The 24035-nt window shown below is 41.9% G+C and overlaps 1 protein-coding gene and 1 long non-coding RNA gene across 2 annotated transcripts; one reads left to right on the plus strand and one right to left on the minus strand.

Moving 5' to 3' along the window:
* Positions 1-14273: 14273 nt before the first annotated feature.
* On the plus strand, positions 14274-17829 carry LOC144205727 (uncharacterized). Its single transcript, XR_013328194.1, has 3 exons — positions 14274-14365; positions 16836-16923; positions 17495-17829. It is a non-coding gene; the product is annotated as an uncharacterized LOC144205727 (long non-coding RNA).
* Positions 17830-18233: 404 nt separating this feature from the next.
* Positions 18234-21149, minus strand: LOC144205726 (zinc finger protein 503-like). The gene is made up of 2 exons (XM_077730289.1): positions 20428-21149; positions 18234-20308 (listed from the first exon to the last, which is right to left on the minus strand). The coding sequence occupies exons 1-2, from the start codon at positions 20764-20766 to the stop codon at positions 18800-18802; spliced, it is 1848 nt and encodes a 615-aa protein (XP_077586415.1). The 5' UTR covers positions 20767-21149; the 3' UTR covers positions 18234-18799.
* Between the last annotated feature and the right edge of the window lie 2886 nt (positions 21150-24035).

Here is a 24035-nt window from a genome sequence, read left to right on the forward strand (position 1 = left end):
CCCCAACAAGGCCTTTCAATGGTGTCCTTTTAAAGGTCTTCCTCGGACCTGTTAGTCTTTTAGTACAAAAATCATTTCCCTAAAAGATTAAAAAACATCTGCTGTACCATTTAACGTCAAACGGAAAGTCAAAGGAGTGTGCTGGGGTTAGCCGGTTGCTAGGTGCAGGTGCTAGCCTGAGCCAGAACACATCAAACCAAAAAAAACGGTCCAAAAATCCGCCAAATGACTCAGCGCGCCTAACAGATCGTAAAAAACAAGCATAAAGTTTGCTTAAGGTGCGGGTGGGGGTATTTTGCGGGGTACCCGAGAGGGAGCAGAGGGGGGACGGTAATTGGACGCATATGGGAGGAGGCAAATGAAAGAATTGCCAGAATGTCCCAGCGGAATACCTAATGGGGACGGGACAGAAAAGGAAATTAAAAATTATTTGAAGCAGATGGGCCGCGCTTTGACTTTTGCGGGGAAATTTATTAGCGGCGTGAAAGAAACGTGTCAACTGTTTATTTTGCACGGCCATGAAACTCAACGGCCTGCTGCTGAGTCGTCGGGCCTTGTATTGCTTTATGAGCGCCGCGCCATTAGTCATCATTTAGAATGCATTTGTTTATCGATTGGCAATTTCGCTTGATTTATCGCCGCCTGTCCCATTTTATTCCCAACTCGGACGCTTTGGGAAGAAATAGAAACAAAGTTGGATGACGTTCAGGTACGTTTAATGATTTTGACTTGGAGTGACAGCTCGTTGTAATTTATTGGTCTCCGCCATGTTTCCTCAATGCCAAAACCAATCAAATTTCATCTCACTTATCAAACATGTCCTCCTTTTTTGGATGATTTTGATAGGAAAATCTCTCGTTTTAAGAACATTGTCATCAATCCATGTTGGATTAATTCTGTAATACTATTATATATATGTGTAAATGTCATAATTTCATCAAGATCGTAACATGTCACCGAGTCCTCATTTACTGGAAGATAAGGTCTGACCTTTACTCCAGAATGCAGACCTGGAAGGACGCTTAAGAAATTACCCAAAGGAACATTTTTTTAGGGCTCTCATGCATTCAAATATAATAATAATAATAATATCAAGCTTTAAATAAAATAAAATCAAGCTTTTTACATACAAACCCATTATACAGTAGTCCCTCGATTATTGCGGTTAATGTCGACCGGACATGACCGAGATAAACAAAAAACCTCGAAGTAAGCTTACCGCTATTTAAAAAAAAATGGATAAAAAAAATATTTATTTAATTTCACTGTTATTTTTTGGTAGCAAGCAAAGGACAGGGGCGTGGCTTCTACTTGCTAGTTCCAACATGGATTTTCATATTTTTATGGACTTACACAAACAAATTTAATTTAAAAAAATCCCCAAAAATAAATCCGGAATGTAATGAAGCCGCGATATTTGAGGGATTACTGTATATCTTTTAAAAAAGTTTTTAAAATCACATATTAACATGCCTATAGGGCACACAACCGCACCAAAAACCAATTTTTTGGCTCGACCTTGCGATCCTAGTGTGAAGAAAACCAATTCTCACCTCCAAGTAAACAAGAGTCCTCACCCGAGGCGGACTAACTTCCCGCTGTGCTCAGCAACCAAATACAGTCACAACACATACCCTTTCCTCACAACCTTAAAAATAAACACAACTTCTCTATTACAGCCATCAAATTTGAACAAAAAAAACCCAGCCTTCTGCTACCAGAGCGTCGTCAGGCTAGGGAGCAATTAGCATTTCACTTTTAGAACAACAAAATCAATTTACATCAACTAAAGTCCAACTTAACTCGCGATTTCGTCAGATTTTCTATCAAAACGGATTGTGTGTGCGGGTGTGTGGATATGTTTCATCTCCACCTCAACTCGAGCGTCGGTAAAACAGCCGGAAACAAAAAAAAACAAGCCAACGTTGACGGCACAAAAGCCTTTTGCTGTCTCCGTGCGAGATTCGACGTTTGGCGACTTTGACACGCGCTGGAAAGAAACAATTGCTTGATTAGTGAGAGGTGAAATGCTTTCAAAAAAGTCTGTTTGTTGTGTCGACAGGGAATTAATATGCTCTACTTTGCAAATTAGCATCACAGAAGGCTAAATCGTGCCTTTTCGCCAACGTCTCACTCTTGCTGGATCTTGATTTACGGACCGTGTTCATAATGGTTGCGTTTTCTTTTTAAAAGGAGACCAATCAGAGAAAGTAGCTTTTGTTTTCGTATATTTGGAAGAATGGACTGGAATTCAAAATGGATTCCGAGTGAAAAATGACATTTTTTAAATGATTTTTTTTGGATGCCTGATGTGGTTTTCATCTCGAAAACTGTTGCTATAATTTTCCCAAAAAATCGAAAGTGTGTGTGTCAAAGTGGTGGCCCGGGGGCCAAATCTGGCCCGTTGCATAATTTTGTGTGGCCCGGCAAAGTCAATGAGTGCCGACTTTCGGTTTTAAAATGAAAATAAAATGAAGATTATAGATGTATATCAAATTTCCTTATTTTCCCTCTTTGAAATCAACAATTGTCCTTTTTTAATCATTTTTTTCTGTTTTTAGTTCAAAAATCATTTTGTAAAATCTAAAAATGACTTTAAAAAAAGCTAAAATATACATCTATACTCTACATTTGAATTTGATCCTAAAACAGAAAGTCATCATTGACTTTCCCGGACCACACAAAATGATGCGGCGGGCCAGATTTGGCCCCCGGGCCGCCACTTTGACACCCATAGTTTTAGGAATAAATGCTAAATGTAGCATCGGAGCTACGGCAAAGCATGACATCTGTCCTATATCCGCCGACAGTGGCCGTCATTCCTTTTACCGCCTCGTTGGCGTCATCGGCCGACTCGGTTTTTGGTAGTGTGGCGGGGTGGAAGGAAGGGTCTGGAGGCAAAGAGGAGACTAATCGTCAAGGTTACGGCTGAGAAGATGATTGATGTCAGGCCGGGCTTTCCTGTCAGCCTGTCAGGAGGCAGGAATGTTTAATGTTCTCATTATTGGTTGCGCTGTTGTGTATATTTGTGTGTCAGCGCCACGGAGCCATCTGAAGTGCCAAAGCACTTGAAAGGCCTGCAGGTCATTTATCTTCCCCCGACCGAGCGAGCGAGCGACCCAGCGAGCGAGTGAGCGAGTGACGCTCCCAATGCTCAGCAGCCTCAGCTGAGTGCCAGTGATTTGTTATGACTTGAGAGCTGGCTGGCTGACAGACAGGCGCAGGAAAAAGGAATCCTTTTTGTCACACTATGAAAACATCAATGTTCCAATAATGGGCTACAACTGTCAGCGCAGGATGACACCTGACACTTGCGCCGCCCGCATCATTTGACGGCCCGGCGACTAATATTTTCGCCACATACGGTCACGAGGTTCGCGGACGCCTGGTCTTTTCGGATTTGTTCGATGTATTGCCGTTTTTTTCGATCCAAAACTATGTTTTGAAACGATTATTGTGATTTTTTCGTTGTTGTATTATATCACTTTGTATTATAAAACTCATTAATATGGATTTAAAAGTACATTTTTGTTTCCTAAGGTGCATTTAACACTAAAGTGAACGTTTTTGTTTACGTTTGAATAACATGTGGCTTTTATTGTAACATTTTCTGCGATTTTATTTGTATTTATTTATTTTTTTCATCTTACAATATGTAATAAAATGAAATACAATTATAATCTAATCTAGGTATAAAAACAACAACAAAAGACAAAAAAAATAACATTTTCGAGTTAGAATTATGCAACATAACTGCTAAAATTTGCCAGGAAAGAAAAGTAGAGCGCCCCCTAGAAAACTACATCTTGGGGCAAAAAAGCTTAAGCACCCCTGCTTCAAGTGTTCATGTTTTTTGTGCACTTTTGTTGGCAGATTACAAGGCACGACTACTGGGTGCTGCCAACTAGTGCATGGGAGTGGAATTGCGGGCACCTATTGCTTATTTCCACTCTATATTTCGCTCTATATCCCGGAATTGATTTTTTTAATAAGATCTTTTTAATGATCATTGTCTAAACTGTACTTATTTCTGCAGTCAACTCCAGGGAGGATTCTCGGACTCGGGAACGCCGATGAGTCAGACCCAGGAATCGGCGCTCTGCGGAAAGAGAAAGAGAGTGGGAAAAGGTGAGGGAAGGGGCGGAGCCGGCGTGGAGCGGGGAGGGGGGAACGGGAAAGAGAGCAAAATCAGATCTTTGTTTCCTTTCCCAGGCCGTGACATGATTAATCGTTTTCTTCTGATCTAATTTTGGAACATGAAAAACAGCACATTTGTCTGGAAGAAAAATGGCGTGCCCAGCCGTGCAGATGGAAATTTCCAGCCCCCAAAAAGATTAAAGTGAAATTCCACCCCTTAGAACTAATCACGCCTTGTAGATTATACTGTGGTTTTAACCAGATGGTGGCTGGGATTGGGCCGGCCCTCCCTCATATTAACTAACCAATGCTTGACTGTTAGATTTGACTTTGCTAAGTGAAACGTCCATCAGGACTAATGGACTGCTTTCCCCCGCCAACACATGCTAGCACTTTTTAGCCATTCTTCATGCACAATCTTCCACTTCCTCTTCCGATTTGGCCATTTCCACACACCCACACAATAACATACTCACACACCTACTCACTAACATACCCACACACCCACACACTAACATACCCATACACACACACTAACATACCCACACATCCACACACTAACATACCCACACACTAACACACTCACACACCCACACACTAACATACCCACACACTAACACCCACACATTAACATACCCACACAATAACATACCCATACCCACACACTAACATACCCACACACTAACATACCCACACACTAACACCCACACACTAACATACCCACACACTAACACCTACACATTAACATACCCACACACTAACATACCCACACACTAACACCCACACACTAACATACCCACATACCCACACAATAACATACCCATACCCACACACTAACATACCCACACACTAACACCCACACATTAACATACCCGCACACTAACATACCCACACACTAACTTACCCGCACACTAACACCCACACACTAACATACCCACACACTAACACCCACACATTAACATACCCACACACTAACATACCCACACACTAACACCCACACACTAACATACCCACATACCCACACACTAACTTACCCACACACTAACATACCCACATACCCACACACTAACTTACCCACACACTAACATACCCACACACCCACACACTAACTTACCCACACACTAACATACCCACACACCCACACACTAACATACCCACACACCTGCACACTAACATACCCACACACCCACCCACACAAGGAGCGTGGCGAGCGAGAACAAACTTGTGTCCGTAGCTAATTTCCTCCCATAGGTTAGGGCCATAACTCTGGACGAGGCAGCGTCACCTGGGGGCCAGGAGGGGGGGGGGGGTACTCGATAGTAATGTGATTAGTCTCCCGCTCAATATGGCTGCATACACAGCAGTATGTTAAGCAAGCTAATTATGAGCGGGGTGATAAAAGGAGAGTGGGTGGCCCGACGCCCTTTGGCGCCCCCCTCCTTTACATTGTGCTCGTCCCTTTTATTTGGAGGAGGGCTCGTTTTTCACGCCGGCCGAGGCCAGATAACAAATGAGTCCGCCTCCGCCGCCGTGACAATTTTCCGAGAGCAAATCTGCCACGCATCTTGTTTGTCTTTTTTTGTGGACGGATGGCGAACGAAAATGTTGTTGTTCACGATAGCGCCCTATTGTTAGCCATTTTTTTGGATATCATTTAGCTTGAAGACGTATAGTTTGTGAGAGGTATCTTGCTCTTTTAATGAGCTTCAGGCAATAAGATAACTGATATAAACAAGCTGCGAAATTTGCTCCTCAAGTGATACATTGACCTCGGACACTTCAAACGCGCACCACAATGATATGCCACTGTTCGATGCCCTTTGTGGTGATGGGAACGGCCCTTTTTCAGGTGTCCAATCTTATTTTACCCTTAAAAACCCAACTTTATTAGCAGCTCCACCAAAACCAAAGCTACTACCGCCATCTTGAAACATCTACCCATTCTTCATTTGCTCCATCTGCTACCCTTGATTGAGTAAAAAATCCCAAATTGACTCATTTTGGCTTCGGGCTCAAAACCCGTAGACCTTTTCCATCCCACCTCAACCTTCCGTCTACTTTCTGGCCCGTCTCGACAGCCGGCAGGTTTTCAAAAAAAGCACCCGTGGACGATTCCTTGTCCGCTAATAAAGCAAAGGCAAATGTTTGGACAGGGCGGCAAAAGAAATCAAGGTGCGCCGGGGGAACGGGGCCAACACAAAACCTCATTCATGAAGGCGCCAGAGTGAAAACAACGTCACGGCGGCTGGCAAACATGACTGAAGGGAGACAGACAGACAGAGAGAAAAAGAACGCCAAACGCCAAGTTGTCACCGGCTAAATAGTTTGAAATTAGAGTCTGTATTGGCCTGTTGGAGACGACATTCATCATCCTCAACGTTGCTCTGTTTCTTGCAAGAGTGGCAGGCGGCAGTAAGAGCTTCCACATGCCAGCCTGGCTTGCTCTGGAGAAACACAATCGGGTTATCAGCACAAGTTTACTTGTCTTTAATCAGCCCGTGGCTAATTAGCAGCCTTCCACGTGGCCGTAAGTCATTAATCATTCGCCGGGCGTCTGGGAGATCTCAGCGTTGTCACGGCGGACAGGAGCTCCCTTCTCCGAGCCGTCCTCGCTAGCGACCAGTCCGTCCGGGTGGGAATTTTCAGGTGCCCCCCCCCCCCACCCCCTCCAGAGGAGAGGCCATGTGTTGCGTTGTTAAACAAAAGCTAGCTTAGACTAAATTCGCCAAAGGAGGCCCGGATTCATGGAGTGATGGCATGGATTTTGATTGGCGCTTTCGTTCAGTGTACGGTCAAAAAAAAGGGGCGTGTCCATAGTCTGTAGTTCTTCATGTTCGTTTAATCCTTGAGAGTTTTTGGACCCGGGATTTGATGATAAATCTTCGTTTTGGCGGTCAAAATAGAGCATGTGCGTACTTTAAAGTTCTTCACTTTATCTTGGTGTGGTTCGTTTAGACCAGACATGGGCAAACTACGGCCCGCGGGCCACATACGGCCCGTTAGGGTTTTTAATCCGGCCCGCCGACGTTGTCCAAATAATTTTTTTTTAAATTTATTTTATTTTTCTCCTAGATGGCGCCATCACGCAGAAGCCATTAGCAGTAGCTGTGTACACTCTTATTTGTTTTTCGTGTTTGACAGGCCCTCTAACTTTTTTTAATGACGTTTTAATATTTCTTAATACATTCTTTTTGACTTTACTTTGTACTTTATACTTTTGAGTCTAATGATGAGTATGTTAATAATTAGGTCCTTTTTTCTTTTTATATTTCATATGTACTGTTAATAGATATTTATAATAGATTTTTTATATGTATCGTATCTTGGGCTGACCCGGCCCATTTGTCAAAATTTTAAAGTCAATATGGTCCCCGGACCCAAAAGTTTGCCCACCCCTGGTTTAGACCATTGGTGTCAAAGTGGTGGCCCGGGGGCCAAATCTGGCCCGCCGAATTGTTTTGTGTGGCCCGGGAAACTAAATCATGAGTGCTGACTTTCTGTTTTAGGATGAAATTCAAATGAAGAGTATAGATGTATATTACTTTTCCTGATTTTACCCCTTTTATATCAATAATAGTCATTTTTTAATCCATTTTTTCTGTTTTTAGTTCAAAAATCATTTTGTAAAATCTAAAAAAAAAGCTAAAATAAACACTGTTTTAGATCAACATAAACAGAATATTCAGGGTTTTTAATCCAGCACTTTTAATCCATTTATTAATTAAAAAAATCTAAATATTATATCTAAAATGGTCTTTTAGAAATTTAGACCATGCAATTTTTGCACCCACGTTTGACGATAAACCGACTCTTTTGCAAACATCGTTCAATTGCTGAACAAAACATCGGAAAATTCAAATGTAAACAATCATGGCGCTCTAGCTTGGTGTACATAGATACAGTTTGGGGGACATTTGGTCATATTTTCAATTTAATTAAAAGACGTTAGCTGACATTCTACTAGCCAAACATAACGCCATTGGCTACTTCCAGATAGCTGTTATGTTTAAATAGGTTTGTGACTTGTAGACGATGGGATCAAACCTAAAACTGGTCTGCCGTCTCCATTGAGCGAGTCCAACAAAACAGGCCTTTGTTCACCTTGACGGCTACAAAAGCGCCAGATGCGCACCCCATAAAATCCAGTCTGTGGCTTTTAGGTGGGAGTCTGGGACGCAAAGATGGCGCAATTCCTCCCCCGACTCTTGAGCACAAGGTTGCAAAGACAGACCGTCTTGTAAAAAGTCAAAAAGACTTGGCGTCCATTGAAAGATGTCCAAAATTGCCCCTAAAATGTTCTATTTCTATAAAAATAGTCTTTTGATAATATGCAGTGATATGTATTTACTGTAAAGATGAAATATAATGAATTATAAGACACAATTTTGACGAAAAATAATCCATTTTCCAAATTATAAGCCATTTTTTTTGTTTTAGCTCCATTGTAATACATCAAATTGTGCCATTTATTTTAAATTTAAACATACTCACTCCTAAAATGTACTTTTTATTTTATTTTATATGATTATTTTGGTCTTCTAAACATCTGGAGTATTCTCTCTCATTTATTTGACTTACAAATAAAAAACTGGATTTCCAGCTGCCTTAGAAATTAGTTTAAAAAAATGAAAATAACATATAAAGTACTCATCCATACAACGACGGGAACAGACGGCAAAGTAAAACAAAAAAAGAGCAGACAGACCCAAAAAAAAAAAGAAAAAGGTTAGAGCTTGGCCAAGCATTTCCCGAAAATTGCTTTTGACGCGTGTGTGGGTATCGGTGGGGTTTTGCCGTGGCCGGCATCTGGCGTGAAGTGGATGTGTGCTATTAACAAGTCCTCTGGTCGGGGTCCCACCCCAGCATGACTGCTTGTAAATGGCACTCTCTTATGGAGACAAATCACCCACCAGTTGGACTAGAGTGCAGTCGGAGTACATAAACGGCGGAGCCCCGGGAAGCAACGCTAACCATCTCAAAAAGAGACCGGCCTTTTGTTTTTTTGTTTTTTTTTTAGCTCAGAGTGAGAGCTAGCTATCTGGAAATCAAAGCCTACTCGCTAAACTTTGCATTTTCTTAACCGCTTATCCTCACAAGGGTCCAACGACTCCCAATGTACGAGTGCGAGAATATATAATCTCATTTATCCTATTTTCCGGAGTATAAATCGCACTTTTTAATTCACAGTTTTTGCCACTAATGCTCCATAGCTACTTATTCATGATTTTTAGTTTTATTTATCCTATTTTCTGGAGTATAAGTCGCACTTATTTACCACAGTTTTTGCCACTAATACTCAATAGCGACTTATATATGAATGTTAGTTTATATATCCTATTTACTGGAAGATAAGTAAAAAAATCACATTTTTTGCCACTAATACTCAAGAGAAACTTATATATGTTTTAAATTTCTATTTTGTGATTTTTTTAGACTACTAGTTATACCCCAAAAAACTGTAAATGCTTCAGTCTGTTTTTGCTAGTTTCCGATTAAATCAAAAATTGCCCTCCCTAAAAGGCAACTTTTTTGTGCATTTTTGGCATTTTTTATCCCCATTTTCACTCATTTAACATCAATTCTAAAAACCATTCCCATACAAATTGAGAAAAAACTGCTTCCAATCATAACTTGAGAATGAACCATAACCAATCATGGCTCCAATTTCTTACCTAGGTCTACAATGTCTTCTGTGTCTTATATCTGCCTTGCTACTACAACCAAACCCTGGCACAAAAAAATCAACCTTTTCAGCCCCACCCAACCAAGCCCCACCCACTTTCCTTCTCCAATTGTTCCATCAAAAAGACATCAAAAATATTCCCAACAACTTCCTCTGCGTCAACACCAAACACCAACACAAAAAAAGGCAAATCCGTTTCCCCGAACATTGAGGCGTCATGGGCGTTTTATTTTGTATTATTTTGACGCAGCTGTTCAATTATTCCATTTGTAAATTGGGCGACGTTCCCGAGCTCGTCGACAGGCTTCAGCGTGACTGACGCGCTCATCAAAAAATGAGAATCCTTCTGGCCTGGGGGAACTGTGATACCTGTCAAACACTGGATATCTTTTAATGTTCCTGTCTCAAATGCGTGTCAGAGCAAATGCCAAGTCATAACATCACTTATTAGCTGCATGTTCAATGCCTGATTTCTCTTATTTACCCCCCCCCCCCCCGAAAGCCTTCACTTGTCTCCCATCCGCCACATCGAGTAGGGAATGGTCCCGGTGACAACTCTTCCCCCTTCAAACTTCTCCTTGATTTCATCTGTTTTTATTTATTCTAGATCCCCCCAACCCTCCTCCATACCCCCGTCGTCTGATCGACTATCTCCGACGCCCCTGCGAACGCATAAAAGCCGGTTAACGTCTTCTTCCATCTTTGGCGCCGGAAAAAAATTAGCAGCTGCAGACGCTAAACAACAGGGGGAGCGCTTTTTGGCGTCGGTAAACACTGTTGACAGTTGACGGGCTAGCAACTTCGCAGCTGGTGACGGGGGGTGTGCTAAGCTAGTTAGCATTGCGCTGGAAAATAATGCATGATGACATTTACAATTAGGTTAAAAACTCTTGTTAGAACATGGCAGGCCTTAGTGCATTTTTTTAAAAGTTGCAATGCTAACTAGCTTAGCATACCGCTTACACCAGCTGGGAGGTTGATAGCATGTGCTAAGCTAGTTAGCATTGTGCCAAAAAAAGCATGACATTTACAATTAGGTTAAAAAGTCTTGTCATAATATGGCAGGTTTACCTAATTGCAAATTGCATATTTTTTAAGCACAATGCTAACTAGCTTAGCATACCTCCGTCACCAGTTGCCAGGTTGATACCAATTATGTTAAACTGTCTCATCAGAACATGACGACATTTTTTAAGCGGTAAGAAAACCTGTTAAATTGAGGCTTGTGTTGTTGTTGTTTGGGGTGTGTACACTATCATATTTTAAACATTTTATTCTGCTATTGTGCTCACAATGATCTTAGATTAGTGTATTCTAGGGGTGTTTAAACTTTGTTGAGTCAAAATCTAATTTTCAAGGAGCCAAATTTGCATAATTGACATTTTTCTTATGCATGCTAATGACCCAACATTTCATAATCTATCACAAACACACGAGGGCGCTATTTCCCATCACAAAGTTGACTATCTTCATTGATTTAATAAGCAAATCGATTCTTACTTCATGTGAACTAGCAATAGGACGTTCGCCATATTGCACATTTTCAGAGTCTGATTCTTAACTCATTCGCCTATTGGTTCGTCGTTAGCCAATCGGGGCCCTGCACCTACTTCAAACCGGTCCCGTTTGTCGCGTACGTCTACTTCACAGCGACGCGGAGCTACGTTCCCCCCGACAAAAAGCAAACAAGGCCACGGGAGAGCGGATCCCAACGTTCAAGCGAAATGGCGTCGGAGCAATAAAAGCCACGACGCGTTCCCATATTTCCCGGGGCCGGGCCAATTTGTCGTGCGGTCGGGCCCATTAGTCTGCCGCGGCACCCCCTTCCTAATACGCTCGGCTGGCCCCAACGTCTCAGATCAATGTTTGAAAGATGGCGGCATCATAAGTTAGCGCATTCGGAGGCGTTGAGAAATGTCCCGCTCTCCCCTTATTTCCTCCGAGAGCTCTCTATTGGCCGTCGCCGGGGCCCACGGTGCGCCGGGGCGACGGAGCCCACGCGTAATTGTTGGCTGGCTTGACGTGAATGAAATGCCCGAGTAATGGGTGGGCTGGTAATAGGTGAATAGTTGATATCAGTATGATGAATATAGCTCTGGTGAATCACATAAGTGTTATAGATTGCTCTTTTTACTGCCTGCCGGCTTTCCGATCGGGAAGCTCTCGAGTCGCTTTCTAGTACTCGCTTGCTTATATTCCTTTAGCGCTTCGATTGTCTTTGTTTTTTGAGGTTTTTTTTTAGCGCGCCACGTTTTTTTTTTTCCATTGGTATTTTGCATATTGTCTTTCTTTTTTATTGTCTTTTATTTCTTTTATACTTTTTAAAGTGTTATGCTAGCATTAGCTTTGTTGTTATGAGTTTTTCTTACATGCAAAAGATACATCAATATATAATCAATTACATTGAATTGACAAATGTGGAGAATTAGTGCAAATGAAAAAAAGTATTTTATAGCATTAGCATTTATATATATATATTAGATATTACTAACAATTAACCATAGTGCTAAAAGAAATTTGTTGAAAAGGAAGTGAGTATGCTATTTTCAAAATAATAGATGATTTATATTGCTAAATTTATTTAGAGTATAACCTTGAATTGTCACTGTAAGTTATAATGGCCAGACAAAAAACATTTTACTTTTATTCATGTAAATACTAAAACAAAATAACAAAACAATGGTAGTTTTGATAGAAAAAAGTTATTTTGCATTTTGGTAAAGACCGGGTTTGTAAACTACTTCCAATTCCATGAAACGAATATGAGAATTTACATGTAAAGTGCACTTCTACTTACGAAAAAACTCTTAGAGCCAATTAAGTTTGTAAGTAGAGGTACAACTGTATTTAAGTATAACATATCCTGTATGGAAACCACCATACTAGCTTGAATCTTCCCATCACGCCAACTGCCGACCAACTAACCTTAGCGATAACCATATCGAGCACCCCTACCGTAGACCTTCCCGGGACCCCAAATCCTAGTCTAGGGCTGCTAATGTCAGTAATTTGTCCCTCAAAAAAACAGACAGTAAAGTCCCTCCCCCCTCATCACAAATGCGAAGCACTCATCCAGGTGACGTCGATCTGTCACCGGCACTCTCGCGGCCAGGCGGGCGGGGCTTTGCCGGCGAGACGCTTTTGGTGGTGCCTCGACAGGCAAATTGAGGTCATTTTTGTGGGCTTTGGGGATGAGCTCGGCTCCACGTCGGGCTCTTTTAGCGTGCCGGTCGGTAATTTGCTCAATTTCCACGTCCTGACAAAGGATATTTTATGAAAATGCGCCTTAATGGAGTGCGCCAGCTGATGAGCGCCTTTCCTGTCACCGCCACTCCCGACTTGATGGCGAATAAGTGCGCCCGTGCTTTGCTTTTAAGGCGACCAATCCCGAGGCGGCTTGTGTTTGAATTGGGGTTATTCAATAAAAGGACAACCCATATTAATGAACATATATATTCATGTTAATGAACAAATATAAGATTGCTAATTTCCATCATTAGTTTGTTGTAAGGTGGCCCGGTGGATAAGTGGTTAAGGCCTCAGCCTCACAGTTTTTGCGTCCTGGGTTCAAATCCAGGTTGGTCCATCTGTGTGGAGTTTGTATGTTTCCCCCTGGCCTGCGTAGGTTTTCTCCGGGTACTCCAATTCCCTTCCACATTCTAAAAACATGCATGCTAGGCTGATTGGACACACTAAATTGCCCCTAGCTAAGAGAGATTGGTTGTCAGACTCGACCCTGTGATTGGCTAGTCACTGATAGGCTCCAGCACCCCCTCATGACCCTAATGAGGATAAAGCGGTCCAGAAAATGAATGAATAGTGGTATTGAGATCCAGCTATAAAAAAGCTTTGGCTAATTTAGCATTCTTTTTTAAGGGAACTACACATTCACCTCTAGAGCCAGCCAAAGTTAATCTATTGGAATTTTCCGGTATAAAATCTACTAAAAGCTACGTTACATAATGGAAGTTTTGTAAACTAAGGTGGCATTTGCATATTTATCCTGGCATCCACATGTGTGGACATCATATTTTTGGTTGTCAAAGACTACAATGTTAATTTTTCTCAGAAAAAACATCATGTAAAAAAGATTATTCTTAGTTTTTACACTCATCAGGTCCCTATTAACCTAAATATCATAGAGAAAATAAAAATACTGTTTAATAATGTCCCAGTTCAGGCATTTAAAAAAAAATATCTGACAGTGATTGTGCATTTTTTGGTTTTCTGTCCCAATACTTTCAGTGCTTGTTTATACATAATTTTAGATTATGCAGTAAGTCATGTGTACTATGAACAGCAGGTCAAAAATACCGTTTTGTGTTGGTGTCGTATGCTACGAGAGCAGGTGGACCCGTAAAAGTATTTACGCGTACATAAAAGTTGATGTTATTCCAAGTATGTTCCAGTCTACCGCTTAATTATCTCGTAACTCTCTCTTTCTCTTTTTTTCAGTCAATAGTCGGCGTGGCATGAGAACACGATGCCCTTTTAGGAGGAACTGGGACAGTCGGCAGGATGACGGCTTCGCGGAGGAATGGACTGGTGAGTTGACAAAAAATGTTGCAACAAAAAAAATCATTATTATTACTATTATTATTTAATTTGGAGTGATTGTACTGAAGAGAAAATTAATTGGGTGTGAATGGGTGGAGGTAAAAAGGGGCGTGTCCAAATCGACAAAAATCTAAAGAATGGTTTGATGCTTCTTTTTTGAAATGTAGATGGAGTTAGGTAGATTAGACATTTAAACTTTTATTTGTGTTTTCATTTTTAAATGAGGGTCATTAGGCAAAAAAAAACATGGAAAAAGTCATCAATTTTGCTGTTTTTATTCAAAAATTGATCAAAAAAATATTTTTTTTGTTGAAATATATTCAAAGCACCGTGGCACACAGTTCTGGGGTCGAGGGTTCGATCCCAGGTCCCGTTGCATGTCTTCCCCGCTCTTGTGTGGGTTTTCTCTGGGTACACATCCCCCAAAACATGCAGCTAGGCTAATTTAGCACTTTAAATTGTAGTAATTAGGAGTTGTTTGTCTCCTTGTGATTGGCTGGCCACCGATTCAGTGCGCAAAAAGTCACCTGAGATAGCCTCCAGCACCCCCCGTGTACTTGTAATGATAACCCCATCAGAAAATGAATGATTTATTCCATTTTCTGTGGTCTATGCAATTTTCCCGTCTTCATAAATTTGCATATATGTACACTTTTATGAGTTATAAATCCATTTTGTAACACGATACCATCTAAAAAAAAGACATAACTTGGCCTTATGTGTTTATGTGATTGACGTGAATACATTTTTCATCTTTGTACGTTGTGGGTGGGTGGGGCTATTTAGCTTGTCTGCCCGGGGCGCAAAAAAAATGATCCAAAACAGCCTCTGCTATGAAGTTTTCCCGAAAAATATTGCGCTATTCATTGTCCAGACTCGGATCCGATTTTGACATTAATCTTATTTTTTTTACTCTTATTAATATCCCGCAGCTTTAAGAGGGAAATTCCCAAGACGTGAGAGCATTTACAAGTAGAGTCATGTCAAAAAAACGTCTTTTATGCCTCCATTACCGCAATTAACAACGTCGAAGACAAGCATAAATAACCCGAATAGATCCCGCCTCACCTTTACCTGAGCTGCACTTTTACGGCAGGTACAAATATTATTAAAGAGAGAAAGAGAAATGTAATTGTCAGACATAATTGCACCGCGGAAAATGTCAAGTGATCATAAAAAGAGTCGCCTTCCTCCGCGCCGTTGACCTTTTATTGTCGGTTAAGACAACGTCGTAAAAAAAAAATGGTAATTGCTCTCCCGCGCCGGTGCGTTGGCGTTTGGCGAGTGGGCGGTCCCAAAAAGTCGTTTGCGGCGAGCAAAGGGTGTCAATCGGAATTTTAATTAGAGTTAAATAAGAGCTCAGGTGTGGATGTGGGTGTGGCCAATTGGTTGATTCATGTCATGCCTGACTCCGCCCACTTCTCACCTGGGGCCAGGTGTCTTAAAATTACAAAAACAAAACAACTTGGTTATGATTGGTAGCCATTGAAGTCTAATTTGGATTGGTTAAACATGCTAAAATTCAGAGTAGAATTATAAAATCAGCTTTTTTGTTTGTTTATAATGTCAAATATTGTTAAATTATTTCCGGATCCATAAGCTAATTATAAGATTCTGATCTGGTGGCATGTTTAAGGTCAGTAGGAATTATCATTACTTATTTCATGATGCATTTGAGTGTCAACCTTAAAATTGGCTCCTCAAAACACTAAAATAATTTAAATTCCCTTTAAAAATTGTGCACAGATTGTTGATTTATTTAATATTAACTGTCATGTTTTTTTTGTGTGTGAAAGCATGTAAAAGGGTATTTTATCAATTTTATGGGAGGGGGTGCTAGCGAGTCAAATTTCATCGGGTTGCATTCAAGGCAGAAAAAATGTTTTGCTTAGTTTTTATTATGATCCCAAAAATTAAGGAACTAATGATAAAAATATGAAAAGGTAAACTATGTGAAGTAAAGTTGTTAAGCTAGTTAGCTTAACAACCCCAATGATAATTATTACTTGACGTTAACTGGCCTTTTATCCCATATTTGTTGACATACATAATTTTCAGAATAAAATAAGCCTGACTGTAATAAATTTAAATGCTCTTCTATTTGTGTAACCAGAAAATAAAAGCTGTGTATTTTGTAGTCAATTTTCAGCGCGCAATTTACGAGTGTGTCGAATATTTCAACCACAAACAAAGAAGTCCATGATTATTGACTATAACACCACAAAAACTCACTTTAAGAAAAACAATGGGCTTTACGATCAAAACAAGCTTTCTCAATTGAGCTAAATTGTGTAAATATGAGCTAACTTAAAACCACATCACAACAAACGCCACTAAAAATAAACAACGCCATAAAGCGAGTGAAATACGCTCGCGAAAATATGGATTTAATACTTGACTTCCTCCGAGGTATGTTTGCCGTCTTATTTTGACATTTCTCCCCATCTTGTAATTTCAGTGTTTTAATAAAAGACGAAGAAAATGCCAAAAATGGATTGAATAATTCATTTGCTATGCTGACAGTTGGACTTGCTATTTTTGAAAAGGTAAATCACATCATATTTATCATCATTTTTCTTAAATCCATCCTTCAAACTGTCATTTTTCAGTATTTATAATAAATATTATATAGTCATCTGGTTCAACTGGAAGGATATTTATTGCATCTATAGCAACATTCAAAGGCCACCTCATTATCGATAAATAAATAACTATACTTTATAAATAAAATAATATAATAATCTACTTTGCAGTGATTGTCATACAAAAATATCGTCATGCCTGTTTTTAAATGCCTTTTCTTAAAGCGAATTTATTCACAATAGAGATTGTGCAAGTCAAAATTATGATAATAATTAATTTTCCACCATAAACTATTATACCACATAGTATTTAGAGTCCAGCCAGCGATGCATGTTTACCCCTGACCTAAAATGGCCCCCAAAATGGAACTCCTCATTGCTTTTAAGTCTTTTTAAGGCCTCTGTCGGGCAAAAGTCAATCTCCATTTTAATCCGTGTCTTCCATCTTTTCAAGGTGGGAGTTTGGGGGTCCTTATTCACCCTCACATGTTTCTGCCTACGACCCCCCCCCCCACCCCCCCTAACCCCCCAATAGGTGACAGCGACTGGATGATGAATGGCCTTCCACCAGGGACCCCCGAGCCTAAACCCTGCGATGTGGCTTACAAAAACAAAACAAAAACACGGACGTGGCCTGCTTTCGTCATGACATCACGTTCGAAGGGTCGTCCTGTACCTGCCTGATCCAAAACGGTAAAAGAAAAGACCATTTTGATGAAATTTTACAGTAAAAACAATTATGGGGCGTTCAAGTCAAGCCTGAAAATCGGAAAAACGACTTTTATTAAATTAAGACGGTTTATTAATGCCTCTAAACGATCGTTTTAGTGGATTGTTTTACAGTAAAACACTATTTTGCTAGATGTCTTATCGATAGAGATGAAATTATTGCCCTTACACGCTTTCTAAAAATAAACATAGCTAGAAAATAGCATTGGTTTTAGTTTTACGAACGCAGACGTGGTCATCAATCTGTTGCTGTTTTATTCATCTATTTGTATTAATTTAAAAGCCTGTGAGGAAATTTTACATGATTCAAAAAAAAATTCTTGATGACTGTTACAAAATAGTATCGTCGATTTTTATTATCGAACTATAAAATCGTTCTATTGCACACACACACTTGCAAGTAGTGTTTTTAGGTCCAATAATTTACTTTCAGTTATTTTTTTATGGGAAAATATTAATATTCGCTAAAAAAACCTTTAAAATTCGACATAAATGTTATTGGAATTAACGTCTGGTCAGTATAGAATCAAAGAGGGACACGTTGATATGGAACAAAATTGTTTCTTATTTTTTTCCCCCCAGAATACATACAAAAAATACCAATTCTCTTCCCATGGTATTTGAAAAAATAACGGCAATTTTGACAATTTCTGGATTGGAAGAAAGAAAAAGAAACCAAAAAAAAAAAACATGCACTTAAATGATATTTTCTCCTTTCTCTGGGTGAGACATTTTCTTCTTTTAAATAAGAACAAATACAATCATAGCAATTTCTGAAAAGAACATCAAAATGAGGAAGCCTACTTTTGCACGATCCACTTTAGCTCCAATCGGTTCTCCCACATAATGCACTTTTTTTTCTATCATTTTGCTCCAAAATTGTTCCATCCATTTTTGCAGCCAGCTCGTCTTTTTCCTTTCCGAGCAGACGTATAAATAAATACGGTTTCGAGTCCACGGATCCCGCCCATATGTCCATAGAAAAGTCCTTTTTTTGTTTTGTTTTTGTACATATAATGGCATTCTTTTCGGTTATAAACTTTGCAAAGTCTCGACTTGTGCGTAAGTGTGTGTGAGAGTGTGTGTGGGAGTGTGTGTGTGTGTCCGCTCCTCACTGATATCCAAGCGCCGATGCCGTGGTAAGTCTCTGTCCGTAAAGCGCGTACGGGGAGTAGTACGGCCCGGTGGCCGCTGGGACTGGCACTGGGGCTCCAGGGGTAGGCAGGGGGCTTTTGGAGTACGGGTGATACCGACTACTGAGCGCCAGCGAGTGGTGCGGACTCCTCAGAGCCAAGGTCCCGGGGCTACCCGGCCCTCCCGACGGCGGCATGTGCATATGACAGGCCATAGCCGCCGCTGCTGCCGCACTAGCCAGCGAAGACGAGCCCGGGTATCCGGAGATCAGCTTCTCGGCGCCCGTGAACGCCGTGTGAGTCCTCAGGTGGTTGAGTAGCTCCTCCGAGGAGGAGAAACGCTTATCGCACGGTCCGTTGGCCGACACCCAGTTGCATACGTGAGGCAGTGGGTCGTTAGGGAGCATAAAGCCGTATGGATACAGCGGGTGTCCGCTGAATGTCGGGCTGGAGGAGTGCACGCCGTGCATGGGGTGCGCCGGGTACATGAGCGGGTAGCTGGACTTGAGGGCTGCCGCTGCGGCAGCGGCCGCTGCTACGGCGGCTGAGTCGTGTGTGCATGAAGCCCCCGCGGCCCCTGCAGCAGCTGCGGCTCCAGCCAGGTGGCTGGCGCAGTGGTAGCTTAGGCAGTAAGGGTCCCGGCACAGGCTAGCCGACATGATCGAAGGAGGCGAGGCTCCGGCCAGGGGGCTGGAGCCGGCTTTGCTGCAGCCCAGCGAACCGGCCAGCTGCGCGTTCACCAGTCCGCCTCCGTGCGGCATGAAGTGCTGCGGGTAGCCGGCGTAGGCCCCGGCTAGGCCGCCTGGGTAAGTCATACCCGCCGGGGGTAAGGGGAAGACGCTCTGGCCGGGCTTGTACGGGGACACGGGAGCTACCAGCCCCGGACCCGAGCCCAACATCGACGCGGACGACACGGAAGTAACCGGCGATGAGTCCGAAGCCGACGAAGAGGTGGAGCTTTTGACGCCGTGCGTGGTCTCCTGGTGCTGGTTGACTTCCACGTTAATCCCACCGCAACTCACGCTTATCCGGCTATGGCTGGACGTGGCTGAGGAACCTCCGCCGCCTCCGCCATCGGATCCGGAGCCACCTTTTCCGCAGTCCGACTCCTTTTTATCGTCCCTGTCCCCGCACTTGCCCTCGGCCGGCATGGGCGAGGCAGAAGAGCTGGAGTTGGGGCTTCCCGTACGCGGCGTGAACGGCTGGCAGGTGGCGCTCGGCACTCGGAAACCAGACTTATCCGTCCCTCCGCCGCCACCACCGCCGCCTGACGAGTCCTTCTTGTCCGACGGCTTGGAATAGGGCTTGAAACTAGACTTGTCGTCCGCTCCGATGTCGCTCATTTTCAACGGCCCGCATTTAGAATCCTTGTCGCTAGATCCGTTGGAGGCGACCGAGGAGAGTTTGGAGGAGGGCGGCGGGTCCGGTTTGCCGATTTGGGAGCACGTCTGAGCCAGGAGAGCCAGGGGACTCTTCTTGGCATCGAGCTGGGAAAACAAAATGAAATTAAAACCCGGATTGTGACCAGGAGGAAAATTTCTGACTAACCAACTTTTTCCGAAACATATTTTTTTTGTAAAATGTATTGTTATTATTCCTTACTTACCTCGATAGGACTGACGGGAGTGGAGGGTAAAGGCTGCAGATACTCCGGATGCAAAATGTGCCCCGAGCGTGCGGTGAGCATTTTCAAAACCTTCACCGGGAGTCGCTTGGCTTGCCGTTGCGGGTCGGACGGCGGCGCCGAATGCTGCCGCTTCTGCCTCGGCGGATGCGGATGATGCGACTGCTGCGGCTGATGCGGCTGTAGACGGCGGATGAAGAGAGAAGAAGAGTCCGGCTCGTCGCTACCGCTGCTTCTCCGACGACGACTGGCTCGCTCCCAGGCTGCTGCGCTCAACTCACCGAGATTCGTCAGGACAGACGCCGAGGGCGACGTGCTCATGTCCCAATGGTCAGCCAAGTGGACGCCGATTCGCTCAGATGAGGCATGAAGGAAAAGCAGCCACCAACAACAGCAAATAATAATAATAATAATTTGAAAACAAATAATAATTCAAAAAATAAGAGTCGCGATAATAATCCTTCTCCGGAAGAAGCGAGAAAAGGTCTCCGCCGTGTGTGCGTCCGCGTCCGTGTCTCCCTGCGTGTCGTCCCGCACTGGAGACTGGGAGACGTTTTCACCCCAGCGAAGGAGGGAAGAAAGCCACTTGAATTAGTCCCGAGATGAAAGCCTTTGCCGCCTTCCAATCAAATGGCAGCCCGAGGTGATTGGAGGGTCAAGGGGATGTGACGTCACCCTGCTTGACAGCTCCGAGAGGGGGGGAGGAGCCCCGTGGCAGACATTAAAATGTTTGCTTTCTGACAACGCTCTCTCCTTTAAACCCGCACTTTTCTCACCCCTTTTCTTTGTTTTAATGTGGACATTTTGCTACCGAGTGCAGGACTTGGAAAAGGATTCATTCAGTCTTTTCTACTTTGCCATGAATAATGGTTGTTTGCACTTCTAATGTGGTTGTACTTCATTCAAATCTGCTTGTAAACTTTGTTTAATGGCTTACCGACTTTCTGGCAAGTATTTGGAATAAATAACAAGTGCTACTTTGATTTACGAGTTACTCGTTTCTTTGTGACGTGTGAAAACTAACGTTTTTTTCTGTTTTTTAGTGCTACTGCTACAGTTACTGCTGCTACTACAACAACAACTACTACTGCTGTGACAGCTACCGCTGCTACTACTACTACTACTACTACTGCTACTACTACTACAACTACTACTACTAGTACTACTACTGGTACTGCTACTACTACTACTACTACTACTGCTACTGCTACTAATACTACTGCTACTACTACTACTACTGGAACTGCTACTACTACTACTACTACTACGACTGGTACTGCTGCTACTACTATTACTACTACTACTGGTACTACTATTACTACTACTACTGGTACTACTATTACTACTACTACTACTACTACTACTACTACTACTACTACTACTACTACTACTACTACTACTACTACTACTACTACTACTACTACTACGGCTATTGCTACTACTACTACTACTACTACTACGGCTATTGCTACTACTACTACTACTACTACTGGTACTACTACTACTACGGCTATTGCTACTACTGCCACGAGGAGTACTGCTACTACTGCCACGAGGAGTACTGCTACTTCTGCTACTACGACTACTGCTAATACTACTGGTGCTGCTACCACTACTACTACTCCACTACTTCTACTACTACTCACTCAATTACTATCATCCATTTTTGACACGTTTATTGGACGGGCGTGTTTGCAGATGCCCGTCAGCCGCCACCTCAGACAAAGAGATAACCCCGGCGGACATTTTACACACTGATGTCAGCTCAGCTTTATTTGCACACAAAGCCCAAACGGCCCAACCCTGTTTTTTTGCGGTCTCAAATAGAGAAAGAGCGATGGATGGACTGTCAGCTGGTGTGAAGAAACAAAAACTAGTTCCAACTATTCACCACTGAGAGGGCTAATCAGTATTGAGACTTAGGGGGAGTAAAAGGTGGGTGGTACTGAGGAGGGAGGGGGGCTTTAGAAGAAGGGGGGGGGGGTGTCCTTTCAATGCTTTCATCTCCATCGGCGCTCAATTAAAAGCCTATCAGTTTGTAAGTAAATCAACGCCTATCAGGCTTGTCACATCAAACAAAACGATGATTATTGCAACCCGCCTCTGCCATTAATCTCTTTCTGCAGTAATCGTCTTGACAGGTCAACTTTTGGAGAGGCAAAAGCACCACTAAATGTGGCCCTAACGGGACAGCCACCCTATATTTATCCTTTTGGGAAGAAAATAAACACCATTTTATTGGACTTTTTTTTGGTTTAGAGAGAAAAGATCCTAAGTTAATTATGTTTTAAAACATGTTTAATTGACATGGCCATTCAAATGAAAATGTAGTTTATTTTTGTTTTACATAGTGTAACAATTATAGTGATTGTAAAAAAAAAACAGTTGGCATATAAAACTTTTTCGACTGTGTCGTAGTAACAATAGGAATTTTAATTTAAAGGCTTTTAAAAATAAAACAACCCTAGAAAGACAAATTTCTATTTTTGTGGTTATTTTTTTATTTTGACAAGCCCTCCTTTTTAATGTGATTACAGTTTAAAAGAAATTAACCTCAAATTCTACTTTGTCCTTCAAAATATATTATATTACCCTTAATTTATTTAGAATTTCCTCTTTATAAAATACCCTAACCCATATATAAAAACACAAATTTTCCTAAAAAACACAATTTCCCAGTATATACATTAATTAATTCTAATATTTAAGAAACTTTATGTACAATACTAAACATTAGTTAAATTTTCAATTGTTGCATTAACATGTCCCCTATGCATTTAGTTCCATTATAACTTCAAATCATAATTAAAAGGTTCAAACAAGTATTTTAGTCATTTTAAAAATAATTTTAAGTGCACTCCCAGCGTTTTATTATAGAAGGAGGCGTATTCTATAGCTTAGTGTGTGAGTGTGTGTGGGTGTGTGTGTGTGTGTGAGTGTGTGTGTGTGTGTGTGAGTGTGTGTGAGCGACAATATGCAAAGATGTGATTGATAACAGCTCGGCTGTGTTCTGCGTGGGTTTGACAGTCCGTGACACAATATGTGAGTTATTAGGGCGAGGAAGGGCAGCCATAAATTGTCAGTGTCAGCCCCCCAAAAAACTCTCCTTTTATTGTCCTGCATGACGAATGGCCTTGTGCTGCACACCAACGCACACGCACACACACACGCACGCGCTTGCACACACACTTACGCACACACACACGGAAAACACTCGCCTTTCCCCAGAAAAAAAGCATTTGCAACCACAATTTATCCCAATGCAAGTTGAAAAATCGAATTTCAAGTGTATAACGATCACATTTTTTTATTAATATTTCTATAAATAGTTTTATCTCCAATGACATTGTAGAATTTCTAAGAAGCAAATTCCAAAGCTCTGTCGTCTCCAGAGAGAAAAGAAACAAATATGATTTTATGTAAAAAAATGTTCATAGACGTTTTCCTCTGCAAACTGTACACTGTAAAAAGTGTCGTAAAAGTGAGCAAAAAATAGACAGATTAAAAAAACAACCTCTGAACGCAACATAATTAAAGTATGACATATGGAAAACATTGAGGTGATTTAGTGGATGAGTGGTTGCATTTCT

This window comes from Stigmatopora nigra, chromosome 12 (assembly GCF_051989575.1).
Source record: "Stigmatopora nigra isolate UIUO_SnigA chromosome 12, RoL_Snig_1.1, whole genome shotgun sequence".
In the NCBI taxonomy this organism is placed as follows: Eukaryota; Metazoa; Chordata; class Actinopteri; order Syngnathiformes; family Syngnathidae; genus Stigmatopora; species Stigmatopora nigra.